Source organism: Acomys minous (assembly GCF_964271855.1).
Source record: "Acomys minous genome assembly, chromosome: 10".
Lineage (NCBI taxonomy): Eukaryota > Metazoa > Chordata > Mammalia > Rodentia > Muridae > Acomys > Acomys minous.
In genome coordinates this window covers 72,895,547-72,922,056 of record NC_140491.1, presented here as the reverse complement: position 1 = coordinate 72,922,056, position 26,510 = coordinate 72,895,547, and the positions used below count along the sequence as shown (strand labels likewise).

Here is a 26,510-nt window from a genome sequence, read left to right as displayed (position 1 = left end):
CTCCCTATTCCTTTCACGCCTACTTATCCCCAAGCCACAGCTGAGGCACCACCTCTAATGGGTGGTTACCCACGACTATCTGCCTTTCAGAATCTCTTCCTTTCTATCTCTCCCACCTGTTTCACTTGCTGGACTACAACTCCTCAGGACAGATCCTCAAAGGCCATTTATTTACTTATTTCTTTATTTTTAAAGATTTATTTATGTATTATGTACACAATGTTCACCTGCAGTGTTAGCCTGCAGGCCAGAAGAGGGTACCAGATCTCATTATAGATGGTTGTGAGGCACCAACTGGTTGCTGGAAAGTGAACTCAGGAGCTCTGGAAGAACAGCCAAAGCTCTTAACCTCTGAGCCACTTCTCCAGCCCTAAAGGATAATACTCATTGGATGGATAGTATTTTCTCTGATTTGCAAGTATAACAAACCAGTAGATCTTTCAACCAATCATAAAAAGAAATAGCACACTAAAATTTAATATCAACTTAAATAGACACTCTTAAAAGTTATTCTGAGACAACTAGGATTTAGCAAATACTAACTACCAGGGCTTTAATGCCCATTATCTCCTCTGTCTCACCATCTACTATCTAACAGAGGAACAGGCTGTGGTGCTTGCAGCCCTGACAGGAGCTGCCTACATTTTATACAGGGCTACTGTCTGAACTCAGAACATCAGACTCTCAAAATATGCTCTTCCATATGTTCCATCAATTCGTATCCATTATACTAAAAATATTTAATATTAAGACTGTGCCAGGTATAGTGGCTCATGCCTGTAACCCAGCACTATGAAGCTAAGGCAGGATGACTTCCGTGAATTCCAGGCCAGCCTGGGCTACAGTGCGTAGTGAGATGCTATCTCAAGAGAGGCCAGATGACACACAGTACCTGGCAAGTGTTCTTACTTACCTGGGTAAGCCTGCTGAGTTTCTCCAACTCCTGCTTGAGCTGGCTGGTTTCAGCATCTTTTAGTTTTAGCTGAGTCTCTAGCTCAGCTTCATAGGCGTTGAGATCTCCCTGGGCTTGCTGCAGGGATGCATTTACCTCATGCTGTTCCTGGAGGGCACTTTCTAGCTCTGCAAGCTCCTGCAAAAGTTTAGCATGTTTAAATGCAGCGTGCTGAGTGTTGCATAAGCACCTGCAAGCCGCTATAACTAACCCAAGCACCAAATGCTGGGCAACTGCTACTGCCCAGCACAGAAAGACTTTATGAACAACAGGATGGGGTGTCATGCTGGCATATCCAAGTTGAAATACAGACTCGTCTACTAAATGTCACCTGAAAATTCAAGTTACCAACATGTTGCTTTCCAATTTTTTGTGCCTCTCTAGCCTTAAAGCATATGAGAGAGACAGGAGTGGGAAACATTTACAAAAAAGAGAGTAACTAAGTGTAACAAGGCCTGTTCTTCCCCGGACTTTGTGTTTTTACATTCTGTTTCATCTTATCTTCAGAGTAGCCCTGGAAGGCAACTTACAGTGTATGGTAAGCAACAGAAGAGCCACCTCAGCGATCACAGCACTGTGGAGTTAGAAAAGGAGGTGGGATGTGGACTTCCAAATCTGACTGCGAAGCCCACATTTTTCTGATTAAACCAAAAGAACAAGAAAGGACTAGCATTCTAAAGATGGCAGTAACTGGACTGAGGACTAAAAACAATCTCAGTGTTAGCCACTAAGAAAGGCTAACAGTTTCAAAGCTCAGCTCCTATGGTGGCACACCTTCATGCGTTAGTATACAATTTCCACTTTGTTTGTTTGTTTTTATTTTTCGAGACAGGGTGTTTCTGTGTAGCTCTGGCTGTCCTAAACTCACTTTGTAAACCAGGCTGACCTTGAACTCAGCGATCCGCCAGCCTCTGCCTCCTGAGTGCTGGGATTAAAAGGCATGTTCCACCACACCTGGCTCCACCTATTTTTTTTTTTTTTTTTTTTAGATATGAAAGAATTAACTCAAACTACACTAAATACACAGGAAGATCCTGGATAACTTCTATTTAGTTTTTCAAAGACTACTACTGCTTTATGGAATGAAAATACTGTATGTATTCAACAAAGGATTAACATTCAAAATATAAAGAATTCTTGCAAATCATTACCAAAAGAAAGGTGACCCAATAGAAATCTACTAGGCTGAGGAAATCTGAACTGCGAAGAACAAATGAAAGGTGTATAATCTCTCCAGTATTGAAGAAAATGAAGTTAAAATAAGACACTATTTTATATGGAGCATAGAGGAACTATTAGTCAAATACAAAAGGAAAAGAAATCCAAAGTATACCAGCCTAGACTACACACACACACCACTACAAAATCACTTTGGGGATAGTTGTAAAAATCTGAAGGTGGCTTAACTATTGGATGAACCTAGGGAAGTGTTCTTAGCTTCTCTAGGTGTGATGATGGCATTCATTGAAGCAATGTTGGAGACTAAAAGAACAGTGATGAAAGGATGAGGTTTGAAACTTTCTGAGCAGGAACAAAAGGTTTATATTTATAAGATCCAAACTAAAAGATTTATTCATCTAAGAAGGCTCAGAGATATTCAGACTTTCTTTCAATATTCCTGCAAATGTGAAAATTTTCATAATACAAAGTTGGAATGAAGATACCTTTTAAAATTCAGCAAATTGACAAACATGCAATCTGACATTCATTTCCTGCTGGTGTGGTAACGTGCACCTATTATCTCAGAACTCAGGCAGTAGAGGCAGGAGAGTCACAAATTCAAGGCTCAGTCTGAGCTAGATAGTAAGATTTTATCTGATAGCATAGGGAAATCCTCAAAGGATGAGCAACAAATGCAAGGTGTAACTTATAACCTTATGTCTGTTAGCTGCAAAATGATGTCAATTGTCAGGTAATAAGACTAAGATGAATTAGGTTATTCCTATACTTTTCTGCATAAACCCAACATAAACATTTCATATATCATTTTGAGTAATACACCTTATTATTCCATTATTTGGTGACTTTCAAAAACATTTTTTAGATGTATGTATGTATGTATACAGTGTTCTGCCTGCATGTACACCTGCATGCCAGAAGAGGACACCAGATCACACTATAGATGATTGTGAGCCTCCATGTGTTGCCAGGAACCCAACTCAGGACCTCTGGAAGACAGACAGTGCTCTCGACCTCTGAGCCATCTCAGAGTGGCTTCTGATGGACAGGAACAGAACAGAAATAATCCTTCAGGTAAAGGGAAAATCGCGCTTCCAAGAGTATATAGAATAAGAAGTAGTTGTAGTTGTCGCTGTTCTCAACTTTAAAAACACATGCTAAATAGCCACTAGTCCTTTTGTGGCTTACAGTGGCACTGTTTCTAACTAAATTTGGATATCATGTACTAAACAAGCAGAAAAACAAATCATACCTTCCTCATATTTTCTGCATCTATGGCAACTATTTCAAGTTCATCCCTCTCCTGCTTGACTTCCGTCAGTCTCTGCAGCAATGTCTCTTTCTCATCCTGCAGTCTCCTGCACTCACTCTGGGCCTGGGCTGCCTGGCCTTTGATGGTCCCCAGGTACTCTTGCAGTCCACTGATGACACCTTCCAAATCCCTCTTCAGAGCTTCGTTCGCTGCTATCTGGCCTATGCAAGATGAAGTCAGAGGGGCAGGATGTATGTTAGAGGTGCTGTCTCTTTAGTGATTGGTTATTAGCCAATACTTAAAGTAACTAGAACATAACTTACTGGTTTCTTGTTATACCTTATTTTTCAAGACAGATAATTTATTTCCTATAACACAGGAATATTTTTGCAAGTATGCATAAATAGGACAAGCATATTTATGAAAAATATTTACAGGATGCCTGAATAATTCTATAAAAATTTAATTTCTATTAAAATAATAAAAAGGATATAATAGTATATGCTGATATATGTTATTTTGCAGGATACTTTTATGAAAACTTACAAAAACTTCTCTCAACAACTAATTATCAAGACAGAAACAAGTTTAAGGTGACTCACAGAACAGCATCTTTACACCAAGCTAGGCTCTTATTACCACATCCTATTTACTGCCTCCTTCCCCCACTCTTCTGAGAATGCTCCCATTTAGATTTGCAAATACAGACCCCAGGCTTCTTTGTACACAGTTTCTCTAACTAGACAATGGGTTTCCTAAGGGCAATGGGCTCCTGAAAGGACTGTATGCCCCAGAAGACAATCACTGACCAAGCTGTTCCTGATCATGCTGACTTCTTGCCTACTGAAGCCTGATTCACTGGTCACCAATGTAACAAACCATAATAATACAAAACACTTTAAGTTTTATTAAACATTTTGGATAAATTCAGCAAGATTCCTCTATCAAATACTAGTACTGAGTTGAACTGTATGCAGCCAAGTCCTAGACTGTTCGTCTGGGTACCTCCTGCTAACACGGGGACTACTCCCCAAGTGTAAAGCACACCTAGATTCTCACCATCGGTAAGCTGCTGTTCGAGGTCCTTGATGTCCTCCGTCTCTTTAGCAATGCTAGAGAGTATCTCATGCAGGCGGCTTTCCAGCTGTGTGTACTGCTTGTTCATAGTGTCTAGCTGTTGTTCTTTACCCCTCGTCTGGGCTTTCATATGGGACTGGATTTTGGGGGAAAGTCAATACAACCCAAGTTTTAAAAACTCTTGAAAATAATAATCCTTAGCACCATTTTGTAAATATAGAAAATGTGACAATTGCATGTGCTCTGAGGCTCTGAGTTAGGTCCTGTAGTATTTTCATGTATGTGGCTCTTGTTAAAACCCCAGGATGACTTGAGATAAGACAGCTGATCAGGGAGGGTAAGCCATTTAACTGGTAGGTCATATAGAAAATTTCAGTGTTATATGTTTACCACTAAAATAGGCTTTTAAAAAAGGCTTCCAGAACACTGGTTATACTGAAAGACAGTATTTTACAGAGACCATCCAAAAGTATATTCCCAAATATAAATAAGCTTTATATCTGTGTACAAGGACTCTAAGAGAATTTCCTTATGGGTTTTTATACTCACAAAATTTTTCATTGGGAGTTTTATAGGAAATAACTAAGGTCTTTTTAATTTGAAATATATATATATATAGTTTTGTTTTGAGATATGGTTTCTCCATGTAGCCCTGGATGTCCTGGACTTCCTTTGCAGGCCAGCCTGTCATTGAATTCACAGAGCTCCATCAGCCTCTGCCTCTGAAGTGCTGGGACTAAAGGCATGAGCTATCAAACCCGGCACTGAAAAATACATTTAAATGTACTTTCAAAAGGTTTACTGGGCTTTCAGGAGGCTTGTAGAAAATGGAGACTTGTGACAAATAAATACACAGGGTACAAGTTTATTTCCTATCTCATTTTAAAAAGATAGATAAACTGCGAGAGGGAGCCCAAGGACCATTTATCCCAGCGAGTATTCAACTGCAGGGCTTTGGGAGCATTCCCTCAAACTACCATGGTCTAGGTGAAAACAGGCCTCTCACCAGTCTGCACGCCCTCTTGTTCCTGCTCCCTGACAATTATGGCATTGCCAAGCCACTGCTCGCGGAAAGGAATGGCTTATCTCCCTCAGGTGTGCTGGGAAACAGCAGCAATGATCCAGTCTCACCTTTCATTTCACAGACATAAGCCTGGGTCTCAGATCAATCAAATGTCTTGACTGTCTCCTTAGGCAACAGCTCATTTGGAGACACAATAATTCCCGAGAGGAATTTTGCGTCTCCACTCACTCCACCCTCCCCAACAGGATCAGCATAGAGCAATAAGGGGGAGTCACCAGGAGGACAGTTAGAGCCTGAGCAACAGCCGCTACTGTTTGAGAGCCTGAGACCTGTTGGATTATACAAGCAAGAACCCAGTTTGAGAGCAAATGAATAGTAGCAGTGTCACTGTCACCTTTTTTTTTTTTAATTACTTTTAATTTTTTTTATTACTACTGGCAGATTTGATGGAATGTTCCAATCACCTTCCCCCACTCCCCAATTACCCATCCTAGCTCTTTCCTTTGCCACTTGGTTACTGTAGATAAGAGTTTATTTCCTAGTAGTACACCACGGATGGCTCAAGAATGGACACAAATCCTACTGTACTCTTAACCAACAGCTTAAAACTCACCGCTCAACGTGCACTACAACTTCTGCATGCAGGGCAAGCATGTGGCTCAAGATGTCAATGCTGGGCACACGCGGAGCCACAGCAGACCCTGCGGTTTTTCGCAGCAGCAGAGCACAAAAGAGTTACTGTAAAAACAGGAACTTACAGACTTGACTCCTCCTCCTTCCAAGCCTTTTCTTTACATACAGAGGAAAGGCCGTACCTTAACTCCGAATCTGTGCTGTTCCAACAGAGCCGAAAACAGTGGACGGAAAGCTTTCTAAGTTCGTACTCAAATTCGCTTGCACTTTCCTTTCTGACAGCCACATCTTGGCCAGCGCTTCTGCCTAAGTAACTTCCCAGCGACTCAAACCACGTCCCTAGTCCAGCGTGAGTGACAGCTGAGCTGGTCCAGTCACCAGCAGTCTCTGACACAGGCCCTGCCCCCAACTTTAAATCAAAACACAGGAAGCTCCCGAGGGCCAATCACGCCCAAAGGCTGAAAGATCACTAGGCTAATTCCCTCTAGGAAAGCAGCACAGTTCTTCATTGTGTTTGCCCGGTGATAATTGTTCCTCTGATTGGGAAAACTTGGTAACTAAGTGCGATTCAATTTTTAAATGCCATTTTCCTGTTCGAAACCTAATAACGTTTACGTGGTTTTGTTGTTGTTTGTTTTTATCTAAGTAGGCTTGGTTCAGAGCTAAGATTTTATTTTTCACTTTTAATTTTTGGATTTTTAGAATTCTTTTGTGAGGAGAGGGTTGTTGCAGTTGCTTAAGCAAGGACTCCATCTCTTGTCCTCTGAGGAGAGTAATTTAGTTTCTCTAAGTCACATTTCTACCCTATGCAAATAGAAAACCAAGGATGAGAGCAGAGAAGTTGCCCTCTGGCAGCAGGACTAAAGCTTGGTTGGTGTACCTTACCCACCTGAACAAATAGAGTCTAGCTACCCTCAAGACTTACACGGAGAGACCCGGTTTTTAAGAGCCCCCCGCCCCCGCTCCTGCCCCCTCCATCCCCTGCCCCCCAAAAAAGCCAGGTGATGTTAGTGCACACCTTTAATCCCAGTACCCGGGAGGCAGAGACTGGGAGGCAGAAGCAGGAGAATCTCTGTGAGCTCCAGGACAGCCAAGGCTACCCTTAAAAGCTTTTCTTGAAACTACCCCCTTAAAAAAAATTGTGGGTCTCTTTAGCCCTTTCCTCTGTGTGACACTGCACAGCAAAAAGTTAAATTCCCTTTATGCCTTGAATGCCATGGTCATTTGCTGTAGCAAACACACAGGTCAGGCTTTACTCAGACTCAGGCCCATCAGGCTGCATCGTTCTGTCTTCTAGGGGGTTACAGTTTACTACTGTCAGGGCAACCCCTTCACAGATGGAAGACTTAATGCATAATTATAATAAAGTAAGATACTACTGACTGTTAGACATCATGGTTTTCATCTAACAAAAATTCTTGAAAATAGTTAAAAGACTTTTGGGGCTGGGATGATGGCTGAATTTGGATACCAAGCACAAATGTAAACAGACCTCGCACACAGCCATGACCCCAGGGGCCAGTCTCTGAAGCTCACTGGCTGGCCAGTCTAGCTAAATTAATTAGCTCCAGATTCAGTAAAAGATACTGTTTCAAAAACTAGTTAATTAATTAGTACATGAGTAAGAGAGAAAACAGGTGAAGATGACAACTGACAGTGATCTCTGACCTCCACACACATACAATGTTGTGTACAAACACAAATGTACGTGACATATGCATGCACACACACAAATAATATAATACTTCCAGTAAGAATACTATCTTAGACTTTGTTTTAGAAAACATTTTACACTATGACAATAAAGCTACCTTTGTCAAAATTACTTGGCCTCTATTTGTAGGTATGTATATACTTACACACATACAAAACCGACGTGCTGAAAGAGAACTTGTCATGTACACTGTCCTATCACATTAAATTCTGATTCCTGTTAGTCCAGAGAGCTTAAATTTTTCCTAAGGTATAACTTTACAATTCAAACTGCTGCAGTAAACTATGAAGGAAATAGTTTTACCTCTTTCAGAATAGTGGCTAAAATGTCAGATTATGTTAGTAACCATTAGTGAGATTTACTAGGGTACTGACTGACAGAAAGAGACAAGAGTCTGACCTATCATTCAGCCATCTGACCTCACAACATAGGATGAAAACTCTATAGAGAAATGTTTTATTTTTAAGGACAAAATCAACAGAAACACAAACAGCTTTTATGGAATATTTACGTGAAAAATTAAAAAGATACAAAAGGCTTCTGACTCTGCCCTGCTTTAGCACTTTGTGCCTTTAAGGAGAGCAGAGCTTACAAGGCACCTTGAAGTTTCTCTTGCTCTATAATACAACAAAATTCAACCACTGGCCCCAAACAGTACCATAAGGCCTTTGTTAATTGGAAGCCAACTTTTTCACGGTTAGGCTGTTTCATTTTGGACATAAATGTTTTATATGAATACAAAGCTTATGTTTTTATGTAATCATATATATTTATACATATACAAACTATATATACATATTTATACATATACAAACTATATATATGGTGAGGCATGAACTATCTATACACAGTCATATTCCGTCTCCACAGAAAAACGCCAAGATGTCCTGTTACTTACATGCGTTGGGTCTTTGGAATCCAGGCTGTCTGTGGCTAGCTGCAGGCTGTTGATCTCCTCATGCTTTTCAGCAATTCCTTTTCTTTGCTTTTCCATCTGCATTTCTAGATCCAGAGCTTCCTGGCGTAATTTGTTTAGAAGTTGTATTCTACCACTCAACTGCTTGAGAAGAAGGTCTTTCTCTGCTTCTGAAATCTAATTCTCCCCAACCCCCAGCATGTAGTTAACAAAGGAGAGCAACAACAGTATATAAATAGCATCTATAATTTTAAAAATATTCAATGTTATAGAAGACTTTAAGAGATGTGGGACTGTCCAGCACGGTGGCTTGAGTCAGAATGGCTCCTATAGGCTCATGCATGTGAATAGCATGGGAAGAATGACCAGGTGTGGCATTGTTGGGCAAGGTGTCCAGGCTCTCAGGTCTCAGGAGCCTAAGCCATTCCCAGGAAGCTCTCTCTGTCTTGTGATCTTGCAGCTACTGCTCCAGTGCCCATCCCTGCTGCCATGCATTCTGCAACTGTGAACCCCCAAATTAATACTTTTATGAATTGCCGTGGCCATGGTGTTTTGTCACAGCAACCGAGGAGTAGTAAGACAACTAGCTACTCTGCATTCAGTTTAGAGTTTTATGCTAATTTTAAGTAGAAAATCTTTAACTCCAAAAGTTTATGAAAATTAGTAATGTAGTGCCAAGTACAAATGAAGTTGTCATAACCACAGCAGTAGCAATGGCTGACAATACACTTACTACATATCAGGTACTATTCTAATTTCCCACCCTGTAATCCTCAAAACATGTAAGGTAGAAAGATAATATTGCAATTATTGTATTTGTTTATTATATTTATTTTTGAGAGAAGAGTTCGGCTATGTGTCCTTGGATGGCCTGTAACTCACTATGTAGACCAGGCTGGCCTCACTCACAGAGATCCTCCTGCCTCTGCCTCTTGTGTGCTGGGATTAACGGTGTGCACCACCACTACTGTCAACTCTACAAGTAGGAAAATATCATCATGGAAAAATCAGGTACCTTGCTCAATGTCGTATTAGGAGGTTATAGAACCAAGACTGTGTAACCAACACTTTACTATTGTACTCCAGTTCAAATATGGAGATAATCTGCTGCTGAGTTCTGAGGACTGACACAGTGAAACTTTATTTTCATCTGCTAATCCCTACGATTTTTTAATGTAGAGATTTATACAAATGTAACAATGTGTTTCAAAGTATAGGGCTGAGGATGATGGTCACATCTGTAATCCCAGTACTTGGCAAATGGATACAGGAGGACGAGTGAGTAGTTCAAGGTTCTCCTCAGCTACATGGCAACTTCTAGGACATCCTGGGCTATACGAGACCCTGTGTCCAAAAAAAAATCCTACCTACATTAAAATTTTGGTTTGTTTTTCTTTTTAGAGACAGGGTTTCTCAATGTAGCATTGGCTGTTCTAGACTCACTTTGTAGACCAGGCTGGCCCCGAACTCACAGAGCGCGCCTCTGTCTCTTTGAGTACTGGGATTACAGGCATGCACCACCACTACTGCAATTTTACAGGTAGAAAACAAAATTTTAAAAATTAACTATGCTTTCACATACCTTTTTTTGTTGTATAGCTTCTTCCAGTTGCTTAAACTCTTGAGTAGCCTGCAATATTTTCTGTTCTGCTGTTTCTATTTCACGATGTAGTTCTGACAGTCGAATTTGTGCTGCAAATTTAAAAACAATTCTCACATATATACAAGAAAAACATTTACTTCTAAAATTTTTACTACCCTTTCTTTTTAAATAATATATTATTATTTTTATTATATGTACATTAGTGTTCTGCCTGAATGTATGTCTGTGTGAGGGTGTCAGATGCCCTGGAACTGGAATCACAGACAGTTGTAAGCAGCCATGTGGTGCTGGGAATTGAACCCTGGTCCTCTGGAAGAACAGGCAGTGCTCTTCACCACTGAACCATCTCTCCAGCCTGTTACTACACTTTCTTTCTTTATAATGAACTCCAGCCAGTTAAGTTGTTCCATTGAAGAAAAATGAAATTTATTACTTATGATGGCTTCTATTTCTAGTCATCTCTATTCTACAAAACTATAATTTTTTGTATAACTCTTAACATGAGAAGAACTCTATTTGATTTCTCTTATCATTGTGAACTGTTTTATGATAATAGGACTATATTGCAAAGTAGGACTAACAATCACACCACTACCATACCTTTGTTATAGGTTACTACTTAATGATGAGCTCAGTATCAAAAAGTTCACTATTTGGAGCTTGTCATGGTGTTGCATGCCTTTAATCCTACATGCAGGGGCAGAGGAGCAGACAAGTAGAGGCCAAAAGGCAGAGGGGCAGAGAGGCAGAGGCAGAGAGGCAGAAGGGGCAGAGGGGCAGAGGGGCAGAGATGCAGAGGGGTAGAGGGGCAGAGGGGCAGAGCTCTGTGAGTTTGAGGCCAGCCTCTTCAGTTCCAGGCGTCCAGGACTGTAGAGAGCCCTGTCTCAGGAACAACAACAACAACTAAAACCACAGCGGCAAACAGAAACAAAAGCAGTTGGATATGAGAAGGCTAGAGCTGGACCTGTAGACAGGCTTGTGTCCCAGCACTGAGGAAGAAAAATCAAGGAACGAAAGTAGAGAAAAGGGAAGTAACAGAAAGAAGCAAGGAAAGACAAACATAAACTCTCCTCCAGAGGGGACCTCAAATCAGTTAGTTTCTACCACAGACTTCAGTTTGCCTTTTCCCTTGCTCTCACTTCATGACCCCCGACAAGCCAGTGTACACACATCTTCACTTCTGCCAAAGCTGTCCATACAATACGGGTAAAAACGACGTCAGTCTCCACCTTGGCTTCCTCTGTAACTGCTAGCTAAGCAAGGGCGTGCTGATCAGCTCATCAGCAGGGTCCCCGCATAGGCCACGAGTACGGGAGTTGGCAGGGTGCGCGGGCTTCAGTCAGGGTGCCCGTTCGTCTGCATCCACACAGCCAGTGACTAAGTGGATTCAGAGCTAACACTGGCAGAGCGTCTTTAGTGCCTCTCTGCTTCACTTCTTCCTGTATGTGATTTGCCAGGGGCGGTTAAGACTGCTTGAACTAGACTGGGGCAATACACTATGGTTGATGAAATAGACTGCAGAGGCCAGCCTCAGGTGCAGGGCTGAGGAGCATGCTCTACTGCAGGTAACTGGGAGTTTTGTCCTCACAGGTAAAGAAAGGTTCTTTACTTGCTTCAGTGATTATTACCTGTGCCTCTCCATGAGTAGCTTCAGTGCCTGTAGGCAGGATGAGATTGACATCCTCTTATTAGACTGATTCCCTGAATAAGATGCTATCAATTACTGTCAGAAACCTGATTCTCAACCACACACAAAAGGAATCATTAAAAAAGCAGGCTCATCACTCACTACTTAGACTGTAGACTTTTCATGTAAAATATGTACCATTATGTGTTTACTTATAAATTATAAAATAAAATCAACCTGCATATCCAGTTATTGTATGTATGTATGTATGTATGTATGTATGTATGTACGTACATATGTACCCATGCATGCATAACTTTTTGTAGTGCTCAAGCCTGAAACAAGAGCCTTGCACATGCTAGGCAAATGTCCCACTGTGGAGACATATCCCCAGGCTTAGATTCTTTAAAAACTTAAGAATCACTCTGTTTAACCTGCACTTATTTTTTTTTCTGTGTCTTCCAGTTGTACATCCGGTGGCACATGGGTTCTCAGGGGCGCGTGCTCATGTCTAAGCTGTCCTTCTTCTGGCATCATCCTCTTGATCTGAACTACCTGGGCATCGCTGACAATGTAAGTCTCGGTGGCAAACATATTTCTCTTGTATCTGGATTTGCCAATGTAAGGGCTTTCATCTGGGGATTTGTCAATTTCGGCATACTAAAAGCAAGCATATTAATAGATTATGGATTAAGAAGCAACTTCCAGTCAAATGACATTTTTTCATCTTATTAGTGCTAAACTATCACAGAAATACTTAGTTATATTAATCTTACATATCTAGAAGCTAAAAGAGGTAATGCTATTCTTTATCTTCTTTTTCATATAGAAAAAGGAATTAGAACTAAAAATGCTCTCAAACGGATTCTTCCGTCTACTCCAAGTAAAGCTGGGGTTAACCGACTAGAGATCATCCACAGCTTTGTAATTACCTTTGTTTAGTCTTTACATGAGAAACCTGGGTGTACTTTGTTGCTTCCTGATTGATGTAAGTAAGATCTCAATCTACTAATGTTAACGTTAAAGTTTTAGAAACTAAACCACACATAGCACTGCTGGAGTCACTGGTCTTGGACACTGGGCAGCTCCTTGTTTCTACGGTGTTGTTATTAATAACGGCTGATATTACTAATGCTAGAGAGCAGTGAACACTCAGAAGTGCCAGCGGCCACCACTCTGAAGTGCCAGGGGCCACTACTCAGAAATGCCAGGGACCACCACTCAGAGGTGCCAGGGGCCACCACTCAGAAGTGCTAGGGGCCACCACTCTGAAGTGCCAGGGACTACCACTCTGAAGTGCCAGGGGCCACCACTCAGAAGTGCCAGGAGCCACCACTCAGAGGTGCCAGGGACTACCACTCAGAGGTGCCAGGGGCCACCACTCAGAGGTGCCAGGGGCCACCACTCAGAGGTGCCAGGGGCCACCACTCAGAGGTGCCAGGGGCCACCACTCAGAGGTGCCAGGGGCCACCACTCTGAAATGCCAGGGGCCACCACTCAGAAGTGCCAGGGGCCACCACTCAGAGGTGCCAGGGGCCACCACTCAGAGGTGCCAGGGGCCACCACTCAGAGGTGCTGAAGCACTTCCGCCCAAAGTCTGCATTGCACTGATCTGCACCTAGAGCAAGACCGCAGACGGCTGAGATGATGGCCTTAGACTACAGAAGTGGCTGTAAGCAAGGATCCTTGGGGTTTTTCTCTTTTTAGAATACTTTTAATTCCATGAGCTAAATAACTCACACAAAGTACAGGTTACTTTGATGATATCCCTAAAGTAGGAAAGTGGAGTGCGACTGGTAAGATGGCTCAGAGGTGACCGTACTTGTGGCAAAGGCACCTGTTGCCAAGCCTGACAACCTGAGTTCAATCTCTGGGACCCACACAGTGGAAGCAAAAAACTGACTTCTGAAAGCTGTCTAACCTCCACATGCATGCCCGCCCCCCACCACACAAACACACATGTATTTACAAAGGAGACGGAGATTCATGGTAAACTCTTTACTGTTCTACCATTTGTCTTCCTTCCTCCCACCTCCCCCAGTGCTGCTTTAATTTTAGGTTACCAAAAAATACAAACTTACCTCTGATGGGTAATAATTTAATGGCTCAAACTTAGCATCAATCTTGTAGAAGGCCAGCTCCTGCTCCAGCTCATACTGCTTCTGACACGCTCGCGTTAGCTCCATCGTTTTCTGCTTTAGCTATTGGCCAACATGAGGTGAACAAGGATCAGTGAGTTAGCATGATCCTCAAATGACGTGAGTAGTTCTCACCGCCATTACATCAAATAGCACAACACTGAGAATATTCTATCTCAACCGTATGTTACAAAAAAATGAAACACAGAACTACCATTTCAGAAAAGATGACATGAAAGACCTTTGAAGTTTTTATGCCATTTCAGGATATAGTGAGTCAGGTTTTAAAAAGCAAGTTAGGTTGCTTCATCTCAACATGAAAATAAATGTCAGCCATTTTGTAATATTTGCTTCCTTGTTTCCCAATTACTAGCAGTAATGTATTGAACTTACTCTTTACTTTTAATGAGTGCTTAAATACATGGTGAGACATTTTACAGAGGAGAAAGACTAGCTTTAGTTGATGAATCTTAGCTGTGAGTGTTAGTGCATTTGTGTGTGTGTGTGTGAGGGGGGTACTGTCTGCCAGGAATTTGTTCTGCAGCCCAGGCAGGTAGAGTGTGGTCTTCCTGTCTCTGCCTCGAAGTTAGTCCTTGTAGGAGAAAGTAAAGAAAAGTAAAAGCTCCATCAGATGCAAATATGTGGTATATATAGTACTTTACCCCAACTACAGCTTTGTGGCTGCTCTTGGAGACTTGGGTGCTAGAAGGAAAATGTAATCTAATTTCTAAACTTGCAAATGCAGAAACTGAGTCTCAGATTGGTGAACTGCCTTGCCACAGGTGACCTGACTACCAAACGGACCCTCTGAGGTCATTTCAAAGGGCCAATAGGTGATTTTTACTTTTTCTTTGGCAATTTGAGAATTGATTTCAGACAGAAAAGCATGCAGAAATATTTCATGAATATCAAGATGCAAGCTGAAAAGAAAGGAAGCAAACGCATGAACATTTTACAAGGCCAGGAAATCAAACTCGTGCATGAGTTAGCTTGCAGTCTCCCCCTGAGTACCCATCGCATTGGGTAGCACTGATCCTGGTGGCTCTCTCGGAAGCCACTGCTGTGTAAATCACATGTGCCACCTCACCCAGGCTTCACAGCGCCACTATGAGGCGAGCAAAGCTGCTCAGAGAGGGTAAGCAACTTGCCCAACTGAGCAGCTGGCTAAAAGGCAGTGTTCAAATTCAAGTGACCTGAGGTTCATGTCTAACACTCCCCAGTGTCCCTCCCATGTTGCCCTCAATGTCCTCTTGCTGTCTAGCACATTGAGCACAGTGATGTTTCCAGGCCCTGAGTCTCAAAGATAAAATTTACAATCAACAGCATCAACTTATGTTCAGGATTTTTTCCCCAAAGCAAACTGACAACAGGGCCCAAACAAAGGCAAACATGACTGGAAGCACAGAACATGCCTGCACTACCTTCTATAATAATCTTTGTTTTCAAAGTACCTTTGTTTTTTCCATAACTCTAGACTTAGGAGATAATAAGGCCTCAGGAAATATCTGTTGACAGAAGGCATACATGAGAGTGAAAACCAGGAGTCAAAGAAAGCAGGCTAGCTATGTATTGGCTGTGGATAATCAAGAGGTGACTGCAGCTAACATATCACAAATAGGAACAAGAATGCTAATTTCCTCTCACATTCACATCTGCTCTCCTGTATACAAAGTCATTTACGACATAGCACACAAGCACAAAGACATTCCCAAAGATGCAAACCAGTCTCAAAACTTAAAACTGTAAACAAGCATATCAATACAAGTTATCATGCAACACCACAGAAAACAGTGTGCAGTTCAGTCCTGGAGGAACTACCTTAAAAAGGATACAGACTCAGCAGAAAAAGGCCTGCAAGAAACCAAGATGCGGGCTGAGAGAAGAAAGAAGCAAACAGACACGTCACCTAGAACACTGGAGAGAGCTAGGCTCTGGAGCTCCTAGCATCTACCTGTCTAGTGATGACTGAACGCAGCAGTTATCAGCACAGCTGTCACTCTTACCCTGACACATGGCATCACTGAGCATAAATTTACCACCTTGTACTACTCAGCTTGCGTCACTTCAAGTTATTTTGACGTACAGAGCCTCATTAAGTCCTCACAAGACCATGAGAGTGGCAGGAGAAGTGAACATTTCCATTTAAAAAACAAGAACACTGAAAGGTAAGAGTTAAATGGCTTGCAAAAAATAACAACAAAGAGGAAGTTGGATTAGTATTTGCTGATGGTGGGGACAAGGGTTAACTACTGTCCAAATAGCTCTCCAAAGACTTAATTCAACATGACTTTTCTTTTATAAAGAAACTAGTTTAATGCACACACAATTAGTTAATAAAACTGCAAATCATTTTGTAATTGGAGGTGATATTGTCATCACATAGTCTGCAAGAGACGAAGGGAAATGTTAAGCTCTCAAAATAAGACGTAGAATTCCCCTTTAAAGTATATAGTAGTAATGTGGGGATTACAAAAATGAAACAAAATGATGAGACAGGTCATTTAAAAAAGAAAGACAAAATAATCAACAAATACATATATAATAGTCACTCCTCCAACAATTACAAAAACATAAAAATAAAACTGTAACAAGACTCCATTTTTTCTCTCCCATAAGTTCACAATAATAAACCCAATTTGACCCTTTTACTCACCACTGTGGAGAGCATAAGTTGGTAATAAGCTTTTTGAAGTGGATATTGGTATTATCAGAATTTATTACAAATATTTGTGCATGCGTGTGTGTGTGTGTGTGTGTGTGTGTGTGTGTGTGTGTGTGTGTACAACTTGGAGGAGCTGGTTGTTTTCTTCCACCATGTGGGTTCCAGAGACTGAACTCAGCTCTTTCCACTTGGTAGCAAGTGCTTTTACCTGCAGAGATATCTTGCTGGTCCCATTTATCAAAATTTTAAAAGAAATTTGTACAGTAATTCTACTTGATGTGATTTATGCTAAAGAAATAACTGTGAGTGTGTAAGATACGCACACACATATTTTCTCTGTGGTACTATCTCCAATACCAAAAACCAGCTAAATATTTACCTGCAGGAATTGGTTAAACTATGGAGGAGCCATTTAATGGAACAAAAAATAAACACAACAGACTTTTAAAACACTGAAAACTTATATATACATCTTAAACTTGGAGAGCTTTAACTACGTTGTTAAATACTATGCAGTATCTATCTATCTATCTTGTCTATAGATACATATATGTATAAAAGTTCCTTTTAAAAACATTCACAAAATATTCTAATGTATAATATATTTAATTACATATATTCTACAGAAGCATGGAAAATAAAAAGGCTATATATTAATATTTAGGGGAGTGAGATAGAAAAATGAGCCTTCATTTCTACTGCATATATTTCTGTGATCTGAATTTATTTAAAGTGTATGTTATTTATAAATAAAAAGGTTTTTAAAATGTTAACAATAAAAATAATATAAATGTAGACAAGCACAGTATGACTCTAACAAAAAATACAGAGAAAAAAAAAGCAAAACTGTTGACAGTTTAAAGAACATTCGTCTAAAATGTAACATTGTAAGCCAAGTGTGGTAGCACACAACTGTAATCCCAGCACTCAGAAGTCAGAGGCAGGCAGATCTCTGTGAGTTTGAGGCCAGCCTGGTCTACAGAGCAAGTCCAAGACAGCCAAGGCTACACAGAGAAACTCTGTCTTGAAAAACCAAAATGAAAGAAAGAAAGAAAGAAAGAAAGAAAGAAAGAAAGAAAGAAAGATAGAAAGAAAGATTGTATTGTAACAAATGAAAGGGAAGCATGAGGCTGGCAAGATGGCTCAGTGGGTAAAGGCACTTGACCTCAAACCTTATGATCTGAGTTTAATCCCTGGGGTCCACATGGTGTGAGCGAGAACTGAAAACTATAAGTTGTCCTCTGACCTCCATATGTGCATATATCAAACATCTGTGTGTGTATAAATTTACAATCATATTGCCTGTGTTGAAAAAGCACCAAGCGTGCAGCTAGTGTCTGCTTGCTTCAGGACAGAGGCATATTCTAATTGTCAGTGTAGTTCAAGACAGCCATCAGATTCACTACTAAATGAGAGCTTGTCTCCTGAGCTTGCAGCTGCTAGGTCTTAAGCTATCTCTCGAGGCCTGATTTATGTGATTATAGATCTAACTCTTCTCGTGTGAGACAGCTGCAGCTGGTCCAGCTCCCTGAGCAGCCTCCAGCCTGGACAACTGGCTCCTTTACCCTCTCCAAACAGTCTTAAGAGCTCTGAAGCTTTTCAGTTAATCAACTTCTCAAATTATGCTTTCTGTTGGTTTAAATTTATTGTTTTTCTCCATATTTGAATCATAAAGTCAAGTTATATATGATTTAGACTTTACAGAGAAAGAGACATTTCACTGTGGAAATATCCTAGATATTTACTCCCCAGAAACAACTCCTGTTACTGTTTTGCCATTTTTCCCAACTGGACCATGCAGGATTACACTGGATTCACTGTTTTCAACACTAAGTATTTTTCACATAGCAAAATCCTTCCATGTACATACGGTCTTACCTCATTTTATTAGCACTTATAAGCTATTCAGCCATATGGATGTCCAATGATGGCCAATTTAGCTAGTTATTTGAAATGTTGCTAATATACAGCATGCTCACTCGCTCTCTCCCCTCCCTCTCCCTCTCTCTCTCTCTCCCTCCCTCCTTCTCCCCCTGCCCCTTTCTATGCACACACGTGCACTTACCTTTACACATCACTGCTACCATTTCTATTGAAAAGAAGCCTCCATGACGCAGAGTGTATGTTTAAATTCTGAGTATCTTTGCCAGGCTCTAAACTTCTGTCAATACACAGTCTTATCTGAGATGCTATTTAAACATCTCCCCGCAGTGTGAGGCTTCATGTGTCCCCTCGTGCTGGGTACCACACTTCACGCCTTGGCTTTGGGCATCGTATCACAGTCAACTACAACTTGCAAAGCCTTTTGTTCGTGCTTCTACTACCCCATCTTCCCAATGCTACAGTCAGGATATTACTTTTAAATGCAAGCGCAAAGTTTTCTCTACCCTAACAGAATACAGCCAAAGCAATGTTAACAGACTCACCAATTCCGTTTTTGTGTTGAGGTTGATTTCCAGCTCCTCACAGCTCTGTTTTTGTAACATGGCCTCTTCTTTTAATGACTTGTTTAGTTTGTCTTGACTTTTTATTTCCTCAAGAAACTTTTTTTGTTTGTTCTTAAGCTCTTCTGTTTCTACCATCTTCTTTTCCAGGTCTTTTTCCAGTCTTTCTACTTCATCTGCCAATAAAAATGAAACAGTTAATTTACCATTATCTTCTCTACTTGGAAAACAACAAGTATACTCAGAACAATAGCAACAGAAGTCTAAGAACAGTGTGACACAACTCTACTTTGAAACTCATCTACCATGGTGTTTTCGGGAAAATATGACCACCTTGAATTTGAATCTGACCTATATTAAGAGCTAAGAAGGTAGTAGCAATTGGAGGGGATATTTACTAATTATTATGTGTGTGGATATGCGTGTCCCCATACACACACTTGCCTGGAAGCCATAGTGTGTGCACAGAGGTCATAGAACAACTGCAGAGCTGGCTCTCTCCTACCTTTTTGTGGGTTCCAGGATGGGACTCAACTTACCAGGCTTGCACAGAAAGCAGCTTTCCTCACTGAGCCCTCTCACTGGTGTGAAACTGCCACCGCTATAGGTCAGAAGTAGACTGACGCCAATTTCAAAGACAGACTGAATAGAGGCTGATCCTCAGCACCCTGAAATGGTCCCTTCATAGCTTCCTGTCTCCTCAGACCTCCCACGCTCCATCCAGGCTCTCTCAACTGAGAGCTTCACATTTCATTAAGGGAGTGCCCACATTTTCCTACCACCAAGACAACAAAAGTACTGGTGCCTACGTATTATTTTCTCTCTTTTTTGATGAAGAAAGTGTCAATGATCTCTCTCTCTCTCTCTCTCCAAATCTAATCTCTTGGTCCTCATTTTCATGAACCAAAATAGGAGCATGGTTTCTCCCTTCTGATCTTAGGAATGCTACTTCATTATTATAAACTTGAGTTTAATTTTAGCACTTCATTTCTTTCCATTTCCTGGCCTTGAAGCTATTGGTGAATGTTTAATCTTAGATCTTTTCTTCACCTTTAAACTTCAAAATCACAATTATTAGATATTAGAAGACTGACGCTGTTATAGGAACATCAACTCTTTGACAAACATCTCCCTTCCATTCTTTAATCTGTTAGAATCTGCCATTTGTTCCTGTCTCTCTCCAACTGCTCCAGGCCTCGAACTCAGAGATCCGCCTGCTGCTGCCTCCGGTGTACTAGGATTAAAGGTGTGCAACACCACTGCCTGGCCCAAAGCAATTCTAAAGCCATCTCTGTGTTTATCTTACTCATGTGCCAGCCCATTCACCATGGTGTCCACCTGCTCCCTTGAAGTCTTTCTGGGCATCTGAAACTCTCAATTTCCTGTACTCTGATCTTGTTAGCTTATCATTTACTGTTTTCTTGGCTGGCTGCTCACCATTCTTCCAATTTACACACCTTACATGCACATTTACACATTCAAGAGATTATTTTTGAGGCAGGGAACTTTTGGTACACAGTATATGCTCAATAGATACTTGTTTGACTAATCAATTTATGATGCCATTTTCATGTAAATTTTAGTAAGATTATAAGATTTATAATGTATCCTTTTTAAAAAATGTTAAGTATTACAATATGAACCTTTTAAAATTAAATGTGTTTGTTTATTTATTGAATGAAGGCATTGGTGTACAGGTAATAGGGCGACTTTTGGGAGTTGAACTCAGGACCTCAAGTCTGGCTACAAACGCCTTTATCCTCTGAGCCATCTCAGCAGACCCTATCCTTTTAGAGAACTTCTACAGAAAAGCCCCTTTCGCGTTCAAGTTTAGTGGGTTTTGCTTGTTTGCTTGCTTTGTAAGTGTCATCTTACCTAAACTGAATCTCTCGAAAGCCTCCTGTCTATCCTGAGTGGTTACTGGCTGACCTTCCAAACTTTCCAGGGACCGGAGATGGAAAACGGTAAACTGGAGGTAATGAGGAAGGGTCACGAGTGGATTTTCACTGAGGATTAGAGAGGTCAAATCCTGAAGTGGCTTCAACTTGCTGACATCCTGGAGCTGAAATGATACAACAGCAACATTGGAAGAACTTATTTTAAAATCATAAACTAACAGAGGAAGTAACAAATCAAGAAGACTGCTTTTAACATGTCAAAAAGGGTATCTATGAGCCAGGTGATGGCGCACGCCTTTAATTCCAGAGCTTGGGAGGCAGAGGCAGGTGGATCTTTAAGAGTTTGAAGCCAGCCTTGTCTACAGAGTGAGTCTAGGACAGCCAAGGCTACATACACAGAGAAAGCCTGACTTGAAAAAAACAAAAACAAAAAAACCTATTTATGAAACTAATTGCCCCAAATTAGGAATGTGAGAAAGGTACAAAAAAGGAGTATATGAGCACTGGTGACAGAACTATGCATTTTCTTTCTTTTCTTTTTCTTTTTATTTTTTTGGTTTTTCAAGATAGAGTTTCTCTGTGTGGCCTTGGTTTTGTAGACCAGGCTGGCCTCCAATTCACAGTAATCTGCCTGCCTCTGCCTCCTGAGTGCTGGAATTAAAGGAGTGCACCACCACACTTGGCTAATATTATGCATTTTCAAGGTTCAGAGATGTGACTTGCCTTTGCTCAGAGCCTGAAAGTGAATAAACTGGTGATTTAAATCTCAGTCTGTATTACAATAATGTTTTATTTTGTATTGCTCAAATAGGCATAAAATGAACAGCTATAGAGGATTTTCATGAATTTTGAGAAAACAGAGTTATAATTAATGGTTTAAAAACACAAAAATGCAGCTGGGTGTGATTGGCACACCCCTTTAATCCTAGCACTTGGGAGGCAGAGACGGGGGGAATCTCTGTGAGTTTGAAGTCAGCCTGGACTATAAAGCGAGTCCAGGACAGCCAAGGCTACACAGCGAAACCCTGTCTCGAGAAAAAAACCAAACCAAACCAAAACAAAACAAAAAAAAAACCCACAAAAATATGTATAGATATCCATGTTCTTTGAAAACTCCTTTGTTTATTCTAAAAGCTTACGTAGGTTGGGAAACACTATTTTAAATATCTGGTACAAGCATATATTTCCCCCAAATAAATATATATTACCCTTATGTAGAGGAATTTTAATTCAGAACATGGCTGCTCTGACAAGGGGTCACATCGAAAGACCTTCTAGGTCTGTGTGATCTGGCTAGAATATAGACACACCTTTAAACCCAGGAGAGAGGCAAGCAGATCTCTGAGTTCAGGACCAGCCTGGTATAGAGCAAGTTTCAGGTAAAGAAAAGCTTAGGTCCAGGCATGGTGATACACACCTCTAATCCCAAACAATGGAGGTAAAGTTAGTTTGTAGGAGAAAGCACCCATGTTTGAAGGTGATGTCTAATTGAGTGGCAAAAAAAAAGTGACGAATTAGAGAAAAATTTGAGAGAACAGGATATGCCCAAGTCTCAGGAGAAGAGAGGAAAGGGAAGCTACTTATGGGAGGAGCAGCGGAAAGGATGGCAGCAGGAATACAGGACGGTGCAATGACATGCCGGAAGAGAGAATACTTAGGAGAGCAATTCAGGGTTACTACTGAACCTGTGCAAAATGAGGTCAGTCTATGTTTAATTACACTGAAGAACCCTAGGTTGCATCTGAAGTTGGCACATGGTCAATGGAACAAGGGCGTTAAGAGAAATCTCATCCTTTGAAGTTCTTAGGAGGATAAAGGGACTAACTGGAGGCGGAGGGGCATGAAAGAGAGGGTCCCGGGCACAAGAGGGATCAAGTTCAATGTAAAATATATACATGGTCAAAGACTTTACAACCCAAATAATTTAAATTTAAAAAAATCTTGCTACTTTGAATAGCTTACCGATGATATCTTATTGCCTTTCAGATTGAGAACTCGCAAAGATTTCAACTTCTTTGCAAACCACACTGGAATATGCTCGATTTCATTCCCTGCTAGGTTTAGCTTTTGCAGGTTACACATGTTTTCAAGCCCTTCAATTTTACTGGAAACCAGAGAACAAAATCAAACTTAGTAAGTAAAATGATAAAGTTCTTTCAATGTGGTTTATAGTAAATAGTCTTACTGCATGAGGCTACTTTTCATAATTATAATTCATAAACTCTTTTCCCAAATGACAACCATACAGCCAAAGATTTCCCCAAAGAGCTGAACTGCCAGTTCTTTATGAGTATGCCTGGCAGTCCCGCCCCTCTGACTACACTCAGTATACCATGCTATACATAACACAGGAAAGAAGAGGGTGCCCGTGGCCATGCCACTGAGATAGCAAGACCACACTATGTGCCATGGCACTACCCAAACGTTGACAATAATTACACTGTTCTCATCACAGATGTACTATGCTGGCAGCAAATGCGGCACATTCTAAAATGATACCATGTTTATGAATACAAGCCCTGCCACGATGCCCACATCCACAAAGCTCTCACTGATGACACAGTCTTCACATTTCCTGCAATCTAGCTGGCACTCCACCTCCCTAGTCAATTTGCTATACTCAAAAGATATTCCTGAGCTTCTCTATCTTTGGTTTTATTATGAAATTGTTTTCATTAAATCAACTTTTTTTTTTAACATTTTCATACTATGAACTTGATTTGTCAGATTTTTTTTTATCATTTTTGTGTTAATCAGAACTTTTCCAGGCCCACGGTTGTTTTCCTTGTATTTGTTGACCATTGCATTTAAGAAGTCTGAGTTGGGGAAAAGGTGCATAGAGATTTTCAAGATTTGATTCTTGCTTCATTTTCTCCATTAGTTTCCTATACATAGCTTCAGTCATCATTAGGTTTTACTAATTTATTTCTCCCAGTAGTTGTACATTTGTATGTGTATCTGAATTAGAAATGAAATGTATAGTGTATTTCTTATAGCAATGAGCAAAGAACATAAGGACAAATATATAGGATCAAATTATTTGGAAAATCTTCAGGATCAAAATAGCATTTTCTTCACATAAGCATTACTTTCTGTAATACGGCAAGGAATCACAGATAACATCCAGATGATGTTGCTACTAAACAGAATTAAGCTGGTACCCAAAAAAAGTATCTGCTTAAACAATGCCAAGTAAAAAGTTACCCTACACTTATGTGATACTGAAACAAAGGCAACAGTAAATTCCAGAACAACAATCAAAACTCCTGCTACTCAAAGGACTCTTTCACTAACACAGACACCCTTAGTCTATCTCTGACAAGGAAGACCCTGCACGCTACCTAAAGGAGCAGTTACTCACCTGATTTTGTTATACGATAAGTTGAGTTCACGTAATCGTAACAGCTTGTCCACTTTCTCAATCTTTGCTATTAGGTTGTAGCTGAGATTTAGTACTTCGAGTTTAACACACTTTTCCAAATTTTCGATGTACTAATTGGAAATAAATGGTGAATACTTTATACAACAGACTTCTTGACATAAACCACACTGGGGTATGCGGTTTAGAGGCTGTTTCGACCAGGGAACCCTGGCAGCTTCCCTTGACCACAAGTAGTAACGCTCTGCTGACATTCTCCCTGGTCCTCAGCAACTCTTATATACTAAGAAGCCCAAAGTATCGCCAAGAATTCTCCCAGCGTTGCTCCCTCAACTTCAACTTGTCTATGCTTCTCCCTCTTCCTTCCACTGTCCCCTCACCTCAGTTTAAAGCAGATGAGCACTGCCTGGCTGGTGTGTTTGCAGGGAGGCTGTGCAGTGGCCTAGGACGCGTTCCCTGCATCACAGTTCGCATTTCCTATGTTCAGGCTCCTTCTGCACTCACTAAGCCGCGCTGCACTACCATGTGTTTCCACTGAGCTTTCCTCTCGTCGCCCTCGTCTGTCACGAACACACTCACAAGAACTGCCCACGTTTGCTTTTCTTGCCTTCCCCGATTTCTGCTACTGTACTGCTAAGGCAATCCTTCTTCCAGCACATCACTCACTGCCTCTCCATCATTATCCATTTAGCAAATATTTATCAAGCATGTACTATGTACCAGGGGCTGTTCTGTGTACAGGAAATATAGTGGCAAGTAAGGAAAATACAATTTCTTGACTTTACTGGCATACACAAACATCAAGTAAGATTTTAAGACAGGAAACATTCAAAAAAGACAATAAGGAAAACATCTTGTGATAGTATGCAAGGCTCCAAGAGGACAGATTTTGCCTGTTGTGTCCACTGCTAAGCACTACTGCTGACACATACTGGGCGCTAAATAAATACCTGTTGAATGACGAGGACAGGGTGCTGTCTACACCTGGGTGACAAGAGAAGGCCTCACAGAGGAAGGATATCCAGCAGAGGCCTTAATAACACGATGTCAGCTGGACAGTTGTGTGTACCCCCAGGAACAGAGAATACCAGGCTGACTCTTACACACAAAACCACAAACAAGGGCCTGGAGAGATGGCTCAGCACATATGAAACATTTGCTGTTCTAGAAGAGGACTCCTGCTTGACTCCCAACACCTACACGGTTGCTTACAATCTGTAACTCTAGTTCCAGAAGATCTAGTGCCCTCCTTGGGCCTCAGGAGGCACAAGGCAGTGCACAAGGCACACAGACAAACATACAATACAGGCAACACACACACACACACACACACACACACACACACACACACACACACACACTCTCTCTCTCTCTCTAAAAATCTTTAAAAAAGCAAAAGCAAAACCAAAAACCAACAACAGCCACTTCCTAAAAGCCTTGAAAGAATAGACTTGGTGGGTTTGAGAAGCAGAAGGAAAGACTTTTAAATGGCCAAATCCTGTGACTCCTGCTTTCATCTTTTTGGCTAGTCTATGTCACTTTTACCAGGCTTTTCTGTCTACCATGCTATCTACTTATAGCATTAGGCTCTCGGATGTTTTCTAGCACAACAGATCCTGTTGACCTTCTCACTGGTTTGGCCTCGCAACACATACTCTTTGATTCTCCCTTTTCCTATACTTTGTCCTAGACATTTTTACACCAAACTCTAAATTTCCAGACAGAATTTCTTTCAAATTTTTTGAGATATTAAATAAAACACTTTAGAGTTGAGTTTTCACTGAAACTAATATATATAAAAAAAGTCTGCCATGTTGTGGTGGTTTGAACGAGACAGGCCCCCATACTCATGTGTGGGTAAGCTTAGCTCTCAATTATTGAGTTATCAGGGAAGAATCCGGAGGTGTGGCCTTTGGACGAGGTATGTCACTGGGGTGTGGGGGGGTGCTTTGATATTTCAAGTCATATGTACCCTGCCTGCTGACTGTGGATCAGGATGTAAAGCTCTCAGC

General features: G+C 41.0%; 1 protein-coding gene across 7 annotated transcripts in view; it reads right to left on the bottom strand.

Annotated features, from left to right (window-relative positions):
- The window catches only part of CNTRL (centriolin), a 75,117-nt gene that overhangs the window by 38,696 nt on the left and 9,911 nt on the right, over nt 1-26,510 (bottom strand). For 5 of the 7 annotated variants that reach the window (XM_084799630.1, XM_084799629.1, XM_084799634.1 and 2 more), the window contains exons 4-14: nt 24,481-24,611; nt 23,082-23,223; nt 21,097-21,283; nt 19,204-19,397; nt 14,059-14,178; nt 12,412-12,637; nt 10,330-10,439; nt 8,730-8,924; nt 4,443-4,596; nt 3,384-3,604; nt 914-1,090 (exon numbers count right to left, since the gene is read on the bottom strand). In XM_084799630.1, coding sequence (XP_084655756.1) covers nt 914-1,090; nt 3,384-3,604; nt 4,443-4,596; nt 8,730-8,924; nt 10,330-10,439; nt 12,412-12,637; nt 14,059-14,178; nt 19,204-19,397; nt 21,097-21,283; nt 23,082-23,223; nt 24,481-24,611 — 1,857 coding nt within the window. Of the gene's footprint in view, nt 1-913; nt 1,091-3,383; nt 3,605-4,442; nt 4,597-6,299; nt 6,901-8,729; nt 8,925-10,329; nt 10,440-12,411; nt 12,638-14,058; nt 14,179-19,203; nt 19,398-21,096; nt 21,284-23,081; nt 23,224-24,480; nt 24,612-26,510 lie in introns of those variants that run through there. The other 2 variants (XM_084799632.1, XM_084799635.1) reach the window with 2 other exon arrangements.